The 18,771-nt window shown below is 42.1% G+C and overlaps 1 protein-coding gene across 1 annotated transcript in view; it reads right to left on the bottom strand.

Moving 5' to 3' along the window:
• The window catches only part of ints1 (integrator complex subunit 1), a 32,240-nt gene extending 14,295 nt beyond the window's left edge, over positions 1-17,945 (bottom strand). Inside the window, exons 1-33 of the mRNA XM_083649413.1 lie at positions 17,868-17,945; positions 17,354-17,479; positions 16,932-17,225; positions 16,510-16,706; positions 15,917-16,054; positions 15,640-15,799; positions 15,436-15,541; positions 14,879-15,065; positions 14,334-14,479; positions 14,092-14,233; positions 13,682-13,858; positions 13,472-13,580; positions 13,140-13,260; positions 12,419-12,496; positions 11,420-11,577; positions 10,850-10,946; positions 10,666-10,757; positions 10,507-10,567; positions 10,226-10,423; positions 9,014-9,143; positions 8,573-8,752; positions 7,347-7,496; positions 7,094-7,273; positions 6,109-6,213; positions 5,336-5,503; positions 3,981-4,092; positions 3,040-3,198; positions 2,795-2,941; positions 2,614-2,712; positions 2,189-2,313; positions 901-1,155; positions 628-787; positions 421-552 (exon numbers count right to left, since the gene is read on the bottom strand). Of these exons, the coding sequence (XP_083505539.1) occupies positions 421-552; positions 628-787; positions 901-1,155; positions 2,189-2,313; positions 2,614-2,712; positions 2,795-2,941; positions 3,040-3,198; positions 3,981-4,092; positions 5,336-5,503; positions 6,109-6,213; positions 7,094-7,273; positions 7,347-7,496; positions 8,573-8,752; positions 9,014-9,143; positions 10,226-10,423; positions 10,507-10,567; positions 10,666-10,757; positions 10,850-10,946; positions 11,420-11,577; positions 12,419-12,496; positions 13,140-13,260; positions 13,472-13,580; positions 13,682-13,858; positions 14,092-14,233; positions 14,334-14,479; positions 14,879-15,065; positions 15,436-15,541; positions 15,640-15,799; positions 15,917-16,054; positions 16,510-16,706; positions 16,932-17,225; positions 17,354-17,411 (4,621 nt within the window). The 5' untranslated portion in view covers positions 17,412-17,479; positions 17,868-17,945. The remainder of the gene's footprint in view (positions 1-420; positions 553-627; positions 788-900; positions 1,156-2,188; positions 2,314-2,613; positions 2,713-2,794; positions 2,942-3,039; positions 3,199-3,980; positions 4,093-5,335; positions 5,504-6,108; positions 6,214-7,093; positions 7,274-7,346; positions 7,497-8,572; positions 8,753-9,013; positions 9,144-10,225; positions 10,424-10,506; positions 10,568-10,665; positions 10,758-10,849; positions 10,947-11,419; positions 11,578-12,418; positions 12,497-13,139; positions 13,261-13,471; positions 13,581-13,681; positions 13,859-14,091; positions 14,234-14,333; positions 14,480-14,878; positions 15,066-15,435; positions 15,542-15,639; positions 15,800-15,916; positions 16,055-16,509; positions 16,707-16,931; positions 17,226-17,353; positions 17,480-17,867) is intronic.
• Between the last annotated feature and the right edge of the window lie 826 nt (positions 17,946-18,771).

The following is an 18,771-nucleotide window of genomic DNA, read 5'->3' as shown; positions in this document are numbered from 1 at the left end:
TGTCCATTAGTTTGATAGTGTGCCACAGTGTATCTGTTTTGTAGCCATCTTTTGTTTTTGTGTACTGTGAATGTCTTGTGCGTCCAACCTAATGGACCGAGGTATCGTTTAAAACGGGGCCCTCGTATACAACAATACCGGGCTGTCCGGATGCGCAGATGTCTCGCCTGAGCTACCCAAGTCAGTTAACCAGGTGAGCTACCACCTCTGTTTGAGGAAGACAGCCATTTACAGTATGTGTCATGGTTCCAGTGTTTTGCTAGAAGTCTCTGGACAAATGAGCTCTGATGTTAATGTTACTGTTAATGCTAGAGGCACTGGCCGTGACGCTAGCGTTGTTGCTACAGAGTTTTGACACTTCATATTGAATCTGGGCACATTCACACCATCACCATGACAACAGTAATATAGACTTAATACCTTTGCTAATGAGCTCAGCCTCTGCATTACATCGCTCTCTGGCCTTTAGCATTGCAATGATGGCTCTCACTGGTACCTCGGTGTCCCTGCGATATGCCAGAGCCTCAGCCAGGTGGAGGAAACCTGTACGCACTGCAGGACAGACACACTTGAGATACAGTGAATTCATCAGCATTACGAAAAGCGTTAAGTGGTCGGGCAACTCACCGTCACTGAGCCTGTGTTTGTGAGAATACTGGCCAGCAAAGGATTTGAGCAGCGTCTTTAGCGGCCCGGCCTCCACAGGTGGGTTCTCTAACCAGGTCAACATCTCCACAATGACTTTGAGGAACAGCGAGGAGAAAGCAACGTCCTGGGACACGAGGCGCTAAGAAGCCCGGAAATCAAGCATGAGAAAGGGGAGGAAGAAAGGTAAATATTACAATCCAATCATATCTCTGTTTGATGAAATGTACTTTTCAGATGAACACTCTGCCATACCTGGTAGAGATGCAGTTGGCGCATCAGAGGACAGGAGAGGGCGTGGTTGCGGTGCATTGCCATGACGATGGGCCCTGCATGGGCAGAGGTGAGCAGGGCTGCTATGGCCTGTAGGAGGCGCATCGCCAACCCGCCCTGCTGAATGTGGCCCTGCTTGGCCCGGATCAGCTCTTTAGCCAGGGCCTGCTGCAAGGCCAGGGAGAGCTGGTTGGGAGGAGGGCCGTGCCAGCGAGCATCTACCTTTAAGGGGAATATCTGTGGAAGCAGAGGTAGATACAAAGGTCATTCACTGCAAGACCTAAAAGCAGTTAGGGAAACGGATCAGTAAACTAGTTCAACTGAATGATAAGCCACATGTCAGTTTTGCTACACTCCATCGCCAATTGAGACATGCAATAGTGATTCAACCTACTGTACAGGCAGTTCATGAAAGCGTTTACATTTGATGTTCTAAACACCCAGTGTCAGGTCGGTCTTTTCCAGGAAAAACCCTTTGCTGCACAGGATAATAATAATACCTTTTATGTTTCAGATTTGTTTGGACTAAACGGTAGAACTGGGTAGTTAGCATAAGCAGTGGTATTCACAACGGCTTAACAGACAAAGAATAGAGTGCCACCTACAGACACTAAAGTTAGTTAACAGTTAAAGTTAACAGAAAATCAAAGGAAAAAGTTGTCACAATATTGGAAACACTGGTTAATTGAGAGGTGATCTCTGGGAAGAGCAGAAACACCATTGTAATGATTGCTCAGCACCAACAATGATACCATACTAGAATACAGGATCTCACAAATCCCGTGTTTGCTCTCAAAGAAACTCAAGGGAAATTCAATATTTCTTAATCGTATCTCATGTTACTAGTTACTGTACTGCTCTCAGAAAGCCTTACCAGGATCGCATAACAACACAGCTTTAGATAACAGCGAAAAACGAGTGAAACAGTGAAAGACAAGGCTGTCTTGAACATTTCAATGCAATGCCTTGAGGCTACTGAGTGAAATATTTGGAGATGTAACTCAACCTTAATGGCTGGCAACCACCCTCTGTCTTTCTGTTTAGCCATATTAGCCCAGCCTTTAGGTTTGAGGTGAAAAATAAAATACATTAAATATCTTGTTACGGTAATTAAAACCTGTGATTTTGAACAAAAGAACAAGAATGTCAGCACAATGCTAATATATTTTATTTTCTAATCACAGATCAATTCAAGCGTTTTACACCATGTTATAAAAACAAGCTAAAAAGAGAGAGGGGACATAGTGAAAAAAGAGCTAAAAGTTCCAACCTGAAGCATCATGCCAGTGAGGTCATCATCAGGCCCGATCACAGGAATCTGATTGGCTGCCCTCATCTTCACAGAGCTATGGGGGGTTTCCACGGTAACTTTGGACTTGCTCGCTTCAGAAGAATCTTTAATGGCAGACACAGTTAACATATAGACTGAGGTGAAGTATTACGTAAGACATGCAGGTATAGAAATAACTAAAACGAGCAAATTTAGACCATTTACAATACATATTTTTTGTCAGCCTCCTTTTATACACTCCCATCCCATGTCAGATTATGTCTAAGCATAAACAGATACTGTGTTGTTAACCATTGTAATGATTAGATTACTCAACATAAATGGAATTCATTAAATGTCTAGTGTCATACGGTATATTGTTTAAGTGGTGCACAGTCCGCCTCTTGGAGGATAAAGACACTGACCTCTACGTGGAGGCAGAGAGGAGCTGAGTAGTGTGTGGAAAGTGTGCCCCCCGGTGGCACCTCGCTCATGCTGCACCTCAACCAGATGGGCCATGTAGTCTGTTGCAGAAGAAACCCAAAATGAGATTATACAATTTAAATATTTTGCCAGAGCAGCAGAATATCTTCAGGAGACTCTTACGCTTGTCCATGATGTTCTGTTCCAGGGTCTGTGGATCATGGGAGACAGCCTGGTCCAGATACTGAAGTAGTTTACTCATGCTGGATACTGGGATGCCAAAGGACTGCACAAACAGTAGCAGCTGCTGAGGCTCCAGGTCTTGCAAAGCTATGGGGGAATTATATATATTGTATCATAGTAAATACAAGTTTAGCAAGCAACAAATGTTTTGTGTAGTGGGAAGCTTTCTATTGTGAAGGTTGTACCTGCATCCACCAATCGAGAAACCTCTGAACGGATCATCCTCAGTTTCAACCAATCAGGCAGCAGAAGGGCCTCCTCTGAGGTGTCAACCAGGAAGGCGGTGGGGAGAGGCTTCTTGTCGGGAAACCAAATGTCCAAAAGAGAGTAGAAGTCACTCTCTCCTGAAATGACACACAGAAACACATACCGTAGTTTTATAACTTAAACTTGAACACTGCCTTACACAATGTAAACAACATGTTGCAAGGTTACGTAAACTGTAGCAGTAAGCAAGTCTACCCAGGGATAGACATTAACCATGGCCACAAAATGTTTCTCTTTTTGGCCACCAAAGATCCCGTCTAGGTGACCCCCTGTGGCCACGACGCTGCAAGTCTTCACCAAAGCAACATTAACATTACAGTTACACAAACATCCTGATTCCTACAGTTTCACAAACACCCTAAATCCTTCACTCCTTTTAGTTAAAAATACTACAAAACCAGGGAACAGTACAGCAACATCGCCGGCAAGCTAGTAGCTACAGATATGTTGGGACTACTGAAGTAACATTATGGGTTTACTAGCCTAACTACTCAAACTGCTAACATGATTACAGAAGAACCAGAAACACAAAAGGCAGACTGGGGGAAAAAAAACAAAAAAAAACATAAATGAATGCTTTGAAGTGAATGGAAGCAGGAGTTTAAGTGACATTTTAAAGCTACAAGGTGGCAAATAAGATCACTCTATTACAGTAAATAATTATATATTTTCATTCTGTTAATGACTTTTCATTTACTGAAGTGTCACAGTTAAGGAAGGCTGTGTTACCTTAAATTTAATTTTCTGTATAGTTTTTAAATACAGTTTACATTTGGACCACACACCAAAAAACAACAACTTTGGCCACCAAATTTAGGGGCTTGGTGTCCCGTGGGGCCAGTGTGTCTATCTCTGCTACCTTTGGGCGGCCCGAGAGTCAGCAGGATGACCATGGCATGGACTACCAGGATGTGCATCGTGGCCGTCTCTCCTGTAGTCCAGCGCAGAAACACCTGGTCCTGAGATTCTGACTGAAGGAAAAAATAAGCAAAAACATTTTTATTTTTCAAACAGACAAACTTTTCGTCATGGTTACATTTCCCCATTAAATGTACCATAGTCTTTAAACGCAGATGAATCTTCTGCCGTTGTAGACTGAAAACTTAAAATGTACCAAACGTTGCCTTCATCGCACATCGGTTGCTTGTACTTTTGGGGGATATAGGACTTGAAGCTTATTGAAATGTTTCACTCATTGCGAGTAGTGCTGCACGATTAATCTAATCGCAATCGCGATGTCAGCACGTGCGATTACATAACTGCAAAAGTGCGCGATTTTTTTTTTCACGTCTTTTTGAGTGTGTGTGTGTGAGCCTCCTCTAAACTAACGTTACACGCGACGCAGCAAACACACGTTTCTCTGCCATCACACTGGGCATCAACACTAGCAGGAGACTTCTCCCATGCACTCCCGCAAATAAGTAATGTTATGCGCAGCAAGGTTCACAAACATATAACATCTTACAAAGAGGGAGAGAGAGAACATCCATGATCGCTAACAGCTAGCTATGCTAATAACTAGCTAGCCGTTCAGAAACGCATGTAAACAGCCGTGTGATTAGTGAGAAAGTCAGTAAAGTAAGGAGAGAGCTGCAGGTGCTTATGCAGAACTAGTGCACGTTTAAGTGCACAGTCGGTAATGACCCGCTGTGATGAAGAATATAGCGAGATTACAAGGTTGATAGCAGAGAAAACATTGTTGCAGCTGCCAGCAGCAGCACCTCCAGGCTTAAGCTAGCTAGCCTGTCACATGATGCCTTCATGGTCCCTCGATAAAGTCTGCAAATGCACGTTACCTCGCCTCTCTCTCAAGAAGCGTCACGTGAGTGTTGCCTTTTTATGGCCATCTGTCGTTTTTTTTTTTTTAAGATAATTTTATTTCAAATTGTTTTATTTATTTAGTTTTAATATATTTTAAATTGTAATATATTTCATGTATTTTAGTCTGTGATACGTGAAACCGTGGTATTTTTGTCCAAGGTTATCATACCATCAAAAACTCATGCCGGCACATCCCTAGATACCATTTGTTTATTATATCGCAATCACAATCTCAAAGCGCAATATTGTCCACCCTAATCGCTAATCGCACCTTTCCCCCAAATCGTGCAGCACTAATTGCGAGTCACTCTGGATAAGAGCATCAGCTACATACCTAGCTGTAATGTAAATGATTTTGTAGGTCAATTAGTAAGGTAAAGCTAGTCCAGTCACCCAGCTATAGAGGTCCTCTCCCTCCTTGGTCTTCCTCATCCTCCTGATGTAGGAAGAGAAGATGGTGAGGAAAGCAGAGAGCACAGCATCAGACTCAGGCCTGCAGGAGTGTTTGGCGAACAGGGTGTTCATGATGGTGGAACGCTCCACGATTAGCCGAGCAACATCCTGAAGAATGCAAAAGAAAAACCAGATCAGTATCAGGTAGAGATGTACATGAACGATTGATACTCAAATGTTTGTTGTTGTGTAATAATCTAGATTAAATTTGTCAAATTAAACAATTTGACATATCGTGGTGATGAACTCATCTCTAGCAGGCCTTTATTGAAGGGTAACTACTATATTTCAAAATGGCCACAAGAGGGAGACACAGGCTATAGATTTCTGAGGGGGGTGTATGTATAGGTCTTAAACACTGGCGAAAATGAAACCAACAAGCTTAATTTCTGTCTGGATGTTCAACATATAGAGCTGCAGTCAGTGTCTTATTATCTTAGGCTGTTATCTGTAATAGGTTTGAAAATATGATCAGCAATATACACTACTGGACACTTGTATTATGCTGAATTTCTCCAGTTTCAATTTCTAAGACTACACATGCCATATCAATGGGGGAAATCAAGTTTTTTGTTTGTTTGTTTATAACAGATTTGGGTCCAGCAAACATGAATCATTTGTTCATTAACTTGAGTGTAGGTCAATGAAGTCTTTTAAATCTGCAACCCAGGTCTCAGCATGGCTCCATGAAGGTGATGAGAACATGAGCTTACCAGAGCCAGATCATTATGAGCAGCCTGCTCTTCTACTGGTGCATGCTGGGCTAGATAGATGAGATAGGCACTGATGGTCTGTGGATCTGTCTCCATGTGAATAGCCTGGGCAACGACAGACAACACACACTGCGTTAAATAAAAAGTAACAAATACTTGCTCACTAAAACTTATTAAAGGTCCAGTGTGTGAAATGCATCTAGCAAATTGACTTGGCAGAAATGGAATATAATATTCAGTGAGAGGAGATGCAGGACCCCCAAAACATGAAGCAACAGACTGAGGAATAGCTTTTCCTCAGTCCACAAGACTCAACAATAAATAACACAGACACACAACACGCACACACAATACCTTAACAATAAATAACACAGACACACAACACGCACACACAATACCTTGACTATGTGCAATAAATCTGTGGTATTGCCATTTGCACATTGCTGCTGCTGCACAAACTGCCCTGACTGCACCTTCCACTGACAAGTGGTGCTATTTTTATTTATTCTATTGTATTGCTATTCTATATTCTCTCTAGTTAGCCCATGCCATGAGAGTCATGTGACTCATATCCAAACCTGCACTTCTGGTTTATGTCCGTTTCCCACTAGAGTTCGCTAGTTGCCAATTTGTGGTCACCACACTATGTTTTAAATAGTGTATAATTCCCTGAAAATAAGAATCGTGTTTTTGTTACGTTGGAGTGAACCCTTTATATATACATAGGGAGCGGGTCCTCTTCCACGGAGCCCGGCATGTTGCACCAGTCCAGAACGGACAAAACAAACACTGGCTCTAGAGCCGGCCTTCCACGTTTTTCATGAGTTCTGCAGTTCTCCTATGTGATAAGTAGGGTTATTCAGTTGGTTGCAATCTGCAACCTCACCGCTAGATGCCACTAAATTCTACTACACACTGGACCTTTAAATAAGTTCACATTTAATGCCAAACTTTGCCAGGGTAGTTTGTTGGGACAGACACTGACCTGCTGCAGGGCGGTGGATGTCATGCCCCTGACGCTGTCAAACAGGGGAAGCTTGGGCAGGTCTTGCAGCAGCCACTGGTAACCTGGTAAGAGTTCAGTATCTACAGAGTCTTCCTCCATGGGCTGGTCCCGCTCCTCTCCATCCTTGAGACCTCCTTCACTCAGCACCAAAGACAAACCCTGCACACACAAGTAGAACGTAAACACAATGCTAATGCTGTATGATGTTTCCTGCTTCCCAGGCATACTGTACCTTCATAGCCAGGACTCTCGATGCCACCTGAGAAGAGCTGAGACGACGCAGAAAGTAGTCCAGCACTTCACATGTGGTCTGTTCATCAGCCTTAGGACCCAACAACAGATCCTGGAGCCGCCCAAGAAGCTGCCTTTGCTTTTGCTGTCTCTAACATGAGGAGAAGAGAATATTTAAGATAGGTCAAGACTTTTTTTTTTAAACCAGCTGCAAAAATCTCAAATGTCCCTAGCCTATAATGAATCAATTTTTTTTTTTAAAGATTTTGAAAAATCATACTTGAAAAAGTATGATTTTTGTTTCTTTGATGTTATTGCTTTTGCTTGAATTGAAGTTTCATCTTTAGCCTACATCATCTTTATATTGGGTTTGTGTTTATTTGTAACCCTATCGATTTAATGGGCTTTCTTCTGATATTTGGATTTTGTTTGGATCTGATATTGGATGTCAAATTGTTATGAGAATGCATTTTTCCATTGTTGAAGGATACCGTTATTTATTAATCATTTGTTAATTAGCCTGTTACAGACAGCCCCTTGCTTGTCATTTCTGACATCTGTGTGGTGCTGATGGACAGCTCCTTGAATGATTGGTGTGTGTGTGTGTGTGTGTCTGTGTGTGTGTGTGTGTGTGTGTGTGTGTGCGTGTGTGTGTGTGGACAGCTCCTTGAAAACTGTAATACTGAAGGTGTTGCAACATGTTACAGGTGCTGTGTTAGTGACTGTGGAGCTTCCAACATGTTTCTCCTGTATTCAGTTCAGTCCTTTATGTTCAATTTTCAATAAAAAAGTGCTCTGAGAACGCATTATATGGCCTTTGTATTTATGGGGTCGGAGGTGGGCCGCGAACATTTTTGAGACATAAAAGTGGGCCCTGAGTTGGAAAAGGTTGGGAACCACTGCTGTATGTACATATAGTATATGTGTATATATTGTCATGCTCAAATAAAACATATTTGAAACATTTATTCAGAGCATAAATCTAAACTTGGGTGTAATTTGATCATGCTGCATGTTCATTTTGACAAACAAAAGTGAGGTAAAGATGAATTTATGAATCTAATTATGACCTGGTTTGTCTTCATCAAATACTAAAAGAAAACTTAAAATTTTTCAAAAATAATATCATGGCAAGACAATTTCGTCAAATGCTTATTGTCATTTTTTCTGTCCATCTGAATAATCAGTTGAACAGTAAGCTACAGTATGGTGCCTAAACCAGCATACTTGTCTCCTCTTGGCCTTCTGCTCTTTGCTCTCTCCTTCGTCATCATCCTCAATTGGCAGGCTGTCATCCGCAGCATCGTGGAGAAGGAATTCACACAGGCACTGCACGGGCAGCACATCCAAGGACCCCTCGCTGGACTGGACCAAGTCAGCCAGCCATGGCATGGACTGAGAGGATGCCTATGGAGGAAAGAGAATGCACCGCAGCTTCACAAAGAGCAGTGTGATAGCTCCTCTCACTCCTCAGCCACTTAAGCCAGCTGCATAGTTACTACACAGGTTAAGGGCCTGATTTAGCTGTATTTTGAGATATGAGACAGAATCCCCATGTTGAAGCCAACTCGGAGAACACTGTTGTCACCAAAGCTTGTCAAATTTGAGTGGGTCAGTCTTTGAGCCAAACCTGAGATCTAAGGCTCTTGACAGTCATGTAGACATTACCTGTCTCTGGATGATGTTGAGCAGGAAGTCTGGGTTGCGGCTGCGGCAGAGGAGATGGCCGAGGCGCAGAGACTGGTTGAGGGTTTTCACCTGCTCCTGGACCGCAGGTGGAGGTCGGCGAGGAGGCCCCCTGGAACACAAGACAAAAACACAAGTCCAAATTAACGCCATGCGATAAAACAATTGGCTCACGTGCTGATACAAGATTAGTGACCGGTGCCCTTGATCACTTTCTACATTATATCTCAACTTTATTTAATAGTTGTACTAGTTTCATATATAACGGTATGCTGCATAACAATTAGGATGGACTCAAACTGAGATCACACAAGTTAAGTGTTGTTCTACATAATACTACTAGTCTCTCAATTTATTACAGAGTGATTTAACTAAATTCAATCTAACAGGATGAAAATGTTACTTATTAGCCTATGTTTCATTCACAACGTAGGCTGGCATTAGGGCATATTGTTTAAAATCTTGCAATATGAGGAGACTGTGAAAAGAGAGAGAAAACTAGAACGACCGCACTGCGGATTTATGCCTCTGCCATTAGTTCATTCTTGGGAATCGCGTTCGTGAGGTCACAGTGACCTTGAACTTTGACCACCAAAATGTAATCAGTTCATCCTTGAGGCCAAGTTAATGTTTGAGGCAAATTTTATGAAATTCCGTCAAGGCATTCCTGAGATATGGCGTTAACAAGCTTGAAAATGGCGTTGGAGAGGTCACAGTGACCTTGACCTTTGATCACCAAAATGTAATCTGTTCATCCTTGCGCCCAAGTCGACATTTGAGCCAAATTGGAAGAAATTCCATCAAGGCATTCCTGAGATATCGCGTTAACAAGCTTGAAAATGGCGTTCGAGAGGTCACAGTGACCTTGGCCTTTGACCTTTGACCACCAAAATCTAATCAGTTCATCCTTGAGTCCAAGTCGATGTTTGAGGCAAATTTGATGAAATTCCGTCAAGGCGTTCCTCAGATATCGCGTTAACGAACATTGGACGGATGGACGTACGGACGGACAACCCGGAGGCATAATAAAGGCTTCATTGGTCAATTTTGCACATATAAACAGTGTTTTCCAGCCAAGTAAACATAAAAAAAAAAGCTTTAGAATCACAAATCCATCACAGTAAGATGGATTTAAGTTAAATCATGTAAGGTAATGGCTTAGAGGCACCTGGCAGTGTGCCTCAAGTCTCTTACTGTGGGTCCAGACTGGTGAGCTGGGACAACAGCAAGCTGTTGCTTTCTGTGATGGTCTGTTTGGTGGAAGCTGCTGCCAAGTGGCTCTCAAAGGCCAAGATCTCTTGTTTCTCCCTTTGGGAGAGCTGCAGCTCTCGGTTGATCATCTCCGTCTTTGTCTCCTCATCCGCAATGGTGCAAGGAGGGTAGGAATAGTTACTATAAGGAACAGATATGTTAGTTGTTACAGTAAGTCTTATAACTTTGGATTTAGTTTATCGCATGCAATCATCTTTACTTACTTTGTCATAACCATCTCCATGAGCATTTTCAGTGTGGGATAGCCATCCCATGCAGCCAAACCTAAAAAGGGGTCAGACATTAGTTGTTGAAAGTATTTTGTGGCTTTGAATATAGACAATAACTGCTGTTATGAAGGTATGTATAGAAAACTGTCATACCTATCTTCTGTGGATTGAATGCAGCCACCACAAGCAACAGAAGCCATGCCTTCCAGTACAGCGCGGATATAGCCAAATTTGGCGCCTGATACCTTCAACAGGAACAGTTATTTGTTATTTTGAAATACCAAATACAAAGTCAAAAATACATGTTTTAAAATACCAGGAGAGACATGTGAAATACCCTGAGGGCAGATGAATGTTCTCTGGGTGGTGGTATGTACACAGGTTCAGCACTGCGTCGATCAGTTGGATCCTCTCCACTCTCAAAACAGCTAGATCTGTTCAACAAGAAAAAGTCGGGTCAGCTCTACAGCTTAATCTTCACTTTATAGAGCATTTTCACTTTTCTGCATTCAGGGCCCAATGCCGGCTTGTCAATTGCTAACTACTGGCTGCTCCAGCTATCCGTATTGATGTTGTGAACTTCCTTTCATTGAAGTTGAGCCTAGGTATCAATTTATTTCCAAAGCTTTTGCCGTTCCATCAAGGAAGGGTGGTTACTTTAAACAATCTAAAATGAAATATAAAGTTTTGGTTTGTTTAACACTTTTTTTGTTCACTTCAGAATGCCATGTGTTATTTCAGTTTTGGTGTCTTTACTATTATTTTAATTTGTCGAATAGTAAAAATAAAGAAAAATGCGGTGTCTCAAAACAGGAAAGTTGATTGCTCACTATACGGAGTCAAACATATATAGCTTTCTATGACAACACAACCAGCTCACTAAGAGCCCAAGTAGTTATCCACGCACCATCAGACTGAACTCCAGCAGCCCTCTTAACCAGGTGATCTGCCAGCTCCATGGCATCAGCTGGGCCCAGGGGCAGATCACGTGACAGCCCAATCACCAAAACACGCATCAGCGTGTCCTCCAGCAGGGGCACCTCCGAGCAGAGGCGAAGGAAGAAACTGGGAAAAAAGATTAAAAACCATCTTTGTAAAAGTCAAAATGCCACAGCAAGGCCGTAGTCATGGAGTCAACATCACCTGCTCCCCCTGCCCTGTCAACATCCTCGTGCTCTCACTCTCCCTCTCTTTCTTTACTCTGAATACAGCAGAGTGAATGAACATTAAATAAATATCAGTACTAGATAGAATGTTGATGGCATTATTTGGTCTTAAGGTGCCAAGACTTTCAGGAATACCATAGAAAGATTCATGCTGTGATTTGGTATCAAAAACTGACATTTGGAGATTTCTGTAAGAATTGCATTTGTTGGTGATTAGGTGGCGAGAATAACATTTATACTACATGCAAAAAACTAACAACTGCATGGGATTAGTATAAAGTGTAAAGGGGAGACTCATGGGTACCGATAGGACCCATTCTCATTCAGATATATTGAGGTGAAAGGTCAAGAGACCCCTTTGAAAATGGCCATGCCAGTTTCCCCCCAAATTTAGCCTAAATTTAGAGTATTATTTAGCCCCCTTCCCGACAAACTAGCACGACAGGGTTGGTAACAATGGATGCATGCCTTATGGCTTCTAATTTAATATGATACCAGCATCTTCACACTAGCTTTAAAAACGAGTCCGCTACAGCCTCTGAAAGCCAGTAATGTCGGCTGCAGACACTGGCAATATTGGAGGATTCATTTTGAGCATATTTGAATATGGGGGGGGGGGGCGGGTGTCCCACCCAATATATATTACGGCCTGGTGCCACAGGCAGTCAGACACACAATCAGAGAAAAACTTTTTACATTCTTGTTTCCTTTCTTTCTTTTTTATATTGGGGTAGGCTTACTTTCTGTCGCTCTCAGGTGGCCAGTTGTCCCACTTGTAATAGGTCTCAGGTTGCTCTGTGAAAAGCACTTTGTGAAGGCTGGGGACATGGGGAAAAAAGAGATGAGAAGGAGATGAGATATATCATGCATAATGTGAGTAGCTCATCATTTTCGAGATTCAAAAGATTCAAAATAACTATTGTCTGTCACAAAGCAACAGAACATTTCCTTAGGCAAGGCTCAAAAGTGCATATGCAGGGTTTTTCTGCATAGAGGAATTGTTTGCACCCCCCCCCCCCAAAGAGGTTTTACCCACTTCCAAAAGGCCCATGGCCAACAGAATCCTGACAACGACCGATATATTTGAGTTCATGACAATGCTGACTACACACAAACTCAAAATAAAGCCTTTTTATTGTATCATTTTAATTTACCATTTACCATGAATTTCCAAATTCAAGTCTCACATTTCTACAGTACCTTGAAATGACTATGTCTGAAACTTGGGATTCTGTGCAAAGTTCAAACACATTTCTCCATAATTTCTGATGACGACTGATATATTTGTGTTCAGGATAACCCTGACTATACACTAACCCAAAAGTCAACTGTACCCACGACAGTGGACCGATCATGCTTACGGTCAAAAGGCCCATTCTGAGCTAGGAAAAACCCTGATATGATTACCACATGCAATTTGAATAATAGAAACTGCTCAGTCAGATATGGGCTGATACTTACCAGTGGACATAGTCTTTTGCACCAACTTTGCTGATAGTGGGAACCACACTGTGAAGCCACCACACAGCGTCTCTCTGGATGGCAGCCATCTGATGCTGAAATGACCTCAGGCCTTCCAGATCTGAAACAAGATGTTGAAGGCAACTGTACACATCCACTCTATGATGATAAATACGGCATGTGAACTAGAGCTGCAACGATTAGTCGCTCGACAGAAAATTAATCACCAACTAATTTTATAATCGATTAGCGGAGAAAATAATCAACAGATTAATTAATAATGAGAATAACCATTATTGCAGCCCTAATGTGAACAAATGCAAAGCACTCACTCTTCTTCTCTCCTTTGTCCCATGCAATGCCTGCTTCTTTGACCTGGGCAGTGATGCCCAGCATCATGGAGACAGTTAACAAATCTGTCACCTGGATAACAAAACGCTCCTATGGGAGAGACAGGAAAACAGTTCATACCCAAATGTAAATACATTATCAAATAAAAGCTGAAATGTAACCGAGAAATGTCCATCATGCATTATGCTTACTTTGAACTCCATGTCCACATAGGTGGGCTCCTTTCTCTCCTGCATTAAACCCAAGCAGAAGGACTGGAAGTTGATCTCATGCTTGGTCTGTTTGATGATCTCTCTCAGCAGCGCTCGGGAGGCACGGAGGTAATCATCTTTATTTGTTAGCAGGTCCTGGAACACCATGGCCAAGAACTGGAGAGAGGGTGGAAGAAGGGAACAAGATTGAATTTGAGTAAACAATGTAAGCAAAGCATCAACATACAGTATATCTCAGTGAAGCAAAGTAAGGAATTTAATAGCTGGGGCATCTTTTCTAGACTTCTCATGATAAAAAAGGTAATATTATCTACAAATGACAGTGTAAGCTATTCTAACATGTCTTCTTTTTCCCCAGACACGAATGTCAGAACAAAGACGAGTTTCACCTTTGGAGCCTGCTCTGGACTGTGCTGCAGCACTGTGTGGACGACTTGCATGTTGTTGGGGTTTCTGGCATTGGACAGCTCATTGAAGATGACCAGCTTCACCATGGTGCCCAGGTTGTCTCTGTTTGCATTTAGCAGCTCCCTGGAGAGTCACACCCAAGGTAACAGTTACTGCAAGTCACTTAGTGTAACATTAATATAGGGACAAAGAAAAAGCATTGCCCAAAAGGTACTTGGCACACCTGACACAGAGCATGTAGTGATTAAGGAGGACTTTGGGTTTTAGCCGGATCTTGATCAGGTTGGAGATCACCTCCAGGTCATCTGTCCCATGGGTGTTGCAGTTCATACACAGAGACATGAGAAGGTCTTGAGCTGGTCGAGTCAGCTGTAGACACAGGAACCAATGAAACAATCTCATAAACGGATTTAGGAGAAACTAGAGGTAATAAAAAAAACGACAAAGGAGTTACACTGGACATTTTTTACAGAAGAGAATACACTGACTACGGTATGATTTTCATGGGAAATATTAAAACTGACCTGTGTTTAGTGAAAACGCTTTCGGAACATTTTGATTTGCATGTTTTATTTCAATACTTTTTGCAGACAGAAAATAGCACCTGAAGAAACACTATAGTTGAAAGTTGAAACACCAATTCCAAAGCAGTTTCTTAAAAGCAGTACCTCAGATTGAACACTAGTGTTAAAGTGAGATCTGAAGTAAGACATTGCAGGTGTTTGTGTTTATCTAAAGAGGTTATCCCTTGTGTGTTACACCTCTCACCTTTGGGTTCTGAAGCCACATCTCCAGCCTCTGCACAGCCATGAGGCGAGCCTCCTTGTAGCCACAGGTGGCCGTGAGCAGACGCAGCAGGTTCCGCGACACGTTATCCATGGGCTGCCTGCGGTTCAGCTGATCCCTGAGGACGTCCAGCACATAGTCTTCAACGCTCTCAGCCAGCTCCTCATACCTACAGTGTGCCAGAGGGTAAGACAAAAGAGAAAAGGATCCATCGTTTGGTAGGAATGACAATATTCCAATAACGCAAATGCGTGACTCATTTGCAGAAGGATAACAGAGCCACTCTGACTGAAGTACGGTAATAAAGAACAGCTGCTGACAGTCATCTATTATGGAAAAAAAGAGACATGCTTTCATGTGTTTCAGTTTGCATTGCCATTTAAGGATAACTCTTTCAGGAGAGAGAGAGAGAGAGAGAGAGAGAGAGAGAGAGGGAGAGAGAGAGAGAGAGAGATAGATGGCAAATCTGGCAACTTCAATCAGTGTTCTTTTGCCTCTAGTATCAGTCACATCTACTGTATATGGGTAATTTGTTATACCTCGGCATAACCTGCCCATCATCCTCAGGACTAAGTTTCTCCTCTGCTATCAGCAATTCAGTCTGGCTGTCATCCTCGTCTGGGGTCGAGGGATGAGGGCTGCTACCTGGAAAGCAAACATTTAAGGCAGCATAATCAATCATCATTCATCTCTTGTATGAACTAACTTTTGCCCCACTAAGACAGAGTTCCTTCTCAATGTACCTGCGCTGATATCTCCACCAGAGCGCCCAGTGTCAGCCTGCAGTAGCATACTCTTTGGGGGCATCTTGGTGCCAAAAGCAGTCTGGATGTTGTCAACAAAATTCTTACAATGAGAACTGTCCACCCAGATTCTTTCCCCCAGAGAGTCCTCAATGTACACCTGGAAATACAACATTTTAGATTGAGACATTTCAAACAGAGTTCATTATATATGGCTAAAATGCAGCATTACAAAAAGCAATTTAAAAAAAGTTTATTTTTTTAGGGAGGTTCTCACTTTGACAAAGATCTCAGGCCAGTTCTCGTCCTCCTCATAGGCGGCCATTAGCAGATTGCAAGCAAGTACAGAAACGAGGCTGTTGCCCTTTGCTTTGAAGTTGATAGAAGCATCTCGACGCAGGAGGCTGCACAAGGCCTGGTGACAGAGGGTGAGAGGAAGAAAGTCAAAAAAGATGCAGTCAAGTTCCAAAATCTGTGAGGTTAATAATGTTCTTCGGTCTTCTGGCATATTCAACACTCATCATGAGTGTGGTGATCTTCTCAAAGTATCAAAAACTACTTAAGCATTTTGTGAAAATAAATTTACAGTATATTTAAAATAAATATCCTCAAAATAGTATATTAAATGCAGTGGATCCCTGTCATTTCACCCTATTCCCCTTATTTTCCAACAAAGGGGTCAGCCAGTTACTTCCTATTGTGTTTACACTTCCTGTGACAGTACAGTACTAGTGACCAGACCAGGTAAAACAGATGGTGTTTTGAACAGGAACTCATAACACAACTGGGTCAAGTGGGCAGGGCTACATATGGTGAATAGGCTAAAGTTTAACTATCTGAGCATCACTGCATTGTAGTATCTATTCTTACCTCAATAATTCCTTCCGTGGCAAATACATTAGGCTTGATTTTGGCCAGGAACATGAGACTGAGGTACAGTGTGATGTCAGGCTTGGCCCGGTTCATCTTGAGCTGTTTGACGGCTCCACACAGCAGTCCCTCAATGCGATCATCATTTCCTTCAGACTCTGCAGCCTCAATCTCATCCAGCAGCACTCCTGGTGGAACTATCATAAAACAAAGAGAAATTATTTGTAACTCTCCTTGCAAACCACAAGACTGTATATCAGACAGCACAGTATTCTTAGGGTAGCATTCTTCCTATCTTTAAAAAGATTTTAGGTAGTATTTCAATAAGCCAAAGGACCTCCACATTCAGATAAAGCGTTCTGGTGCATGCATTTCAAGCTTTTTTCTCTTTCACAAAAGCAGACAAAAAGCCACGGATTTACCTTCAATAGGTACCACTGATGGCTCCTTAATGGAGGGTGATATTGCCCTCTTGTCCACAGCTGCAACATCAGCGAGTCGTCCCAGGGCGCTCACTGGTGGGGTGGAGGACAGTTTGGGACGCTTGGTCAGAGTGGACAGACCCGATGAGGAGGGCAGAGTGGAGGAAGGCTCTCTCTTACGGTCAGCAGGTAAACCTGTGGATACTGGCTTCAGGAGGACCGCAGGTGCTTTGGACTCTCCTCCACCTTGACCTTTTGATCCTAGAGCTATGAAATCTCCTGGGGGAGCATGACCTGGCAAGAGCCGTAACAGTTATGATTTTCATACGCTTGGTTTGCGACTATCATCAATATGATCTGAGTGAAATGACATCAAGACGTATCTAGGATTGTCTAATTAACGAGGTGTTCATGTTACATACCTGATGGTTTGGCAGCACTAGGGCGCCTGAGTGTTGTTGGCTTTGGACGATTCATCATTAAGTGGCACAACTCAGAATCAGACACAGGACAGGTTGAGCAGGTGACATTACCTGCCTTAGACAACTCTGTGCATGAGGAAAAGACGGAGAAACAGCTAGCAGAATTAGCAAACGTATAAGCACACAAACTCAACCAGACTCAACCTAACATATTATGTTATATTATATAACCTAGCATTAGCTGTTAGGCCTTACAACACAAACGTAGCAAGAATACTGTTTCTACATCAAGTGACAGTACAGCAACCACATTTTGTTACTGAAATGTATGCTACGACCGTATGGCTATGGCTAACTACATTCAACAATGAATGTGGATAGCTAACGCTAACAGCTCTTACATGAACAATGATAACGTTCGCGATTAAACTGTGTTAGCAACTTCAGCTGCTTTAGCACTGACAATGAACTAATTAGCCGAAAAATACATGTAGGTTCAAGGTGGCTTGCTTACGTGTTTTCTTAGTTTCGTATAAGAATTGTGGTTAGCCTGAAGCTACCAAAGCTAACAGAATGTGATTCTGCTTCTTCGTCTTTGCGTTTGAAGGGTTCGCAAATCAACATGTAAGTGCATACCGCCACCTACTGTCACTAAGTAACAGTTACCACGCGTATGAGATGAGTCTACTGTAGCTTCTCTGACTGAAGTGTGTGTATATAGGTCATATTCTTAGTTATTTCTTATATTTTATCCATTGAATCACATACTTACTCCATACTTATACTCACTGGAAAGGTGGAGGACTTCAATTATCTGGGATCATGGGTGGCCACTAGCTTTACTTGAATTTAATTAAAAATATATAGAAAAATCAAACTGGTATAGGAAAATACCGGTAATGCAGACAGTATTGTGTCTTGTATCTGAAGTAATGTGTGTGAGCCTTACACTGAATGGAAATGTATGACAGTCAGTCAATATGTTTTTAATATAGGCTACTCCACAAAATAATCATTCCTGAAGACAAGAAAGGTGATAAATTCAGTGTTGTTTATCTTACTGCATAGGCTAGGCCTACTTCAATCCATTTAGACTTGCTGCTAGACAAAATAAAAACACAATCAAAAGTGATTACTGTAAATCATAACAACAAGCCTCATACATCAAAGAAGGGTAAACGTTAGTTATCAGTGGAAATTAAACCAGTACAATTTTATTTTTTATTTGCACACAGCAAAGTTACAACAGAATAAAAGAAACAAGTATATGCAAACATTGTAAGAGACAAGAAACCATAGAGGGCTCATGGGAGGTCTATTACCTCAGAAATTAAACCAAGTTAACCAACAGTTACAGCAAAAACAAACATACAATATAAACAAGAACAGTTGAGAAGAACAACAACAAAAAGAAAGAA

Source organism: Poromitra crassiceps, assembly GCF_964638095.1.
Source record: "Poromitra crassiceps genome assembly, chromosome: 13".
NCBI classification, from domain to species: Eukaryota; Metazoa; Chordata; class Actinopteri; order Beryciformes; family Melamphaidae; genus Poromitra; species Poromitra crassiceps.
This window is presented reverse-complemented; position numbering and strand designations above follow the sequence as displayed.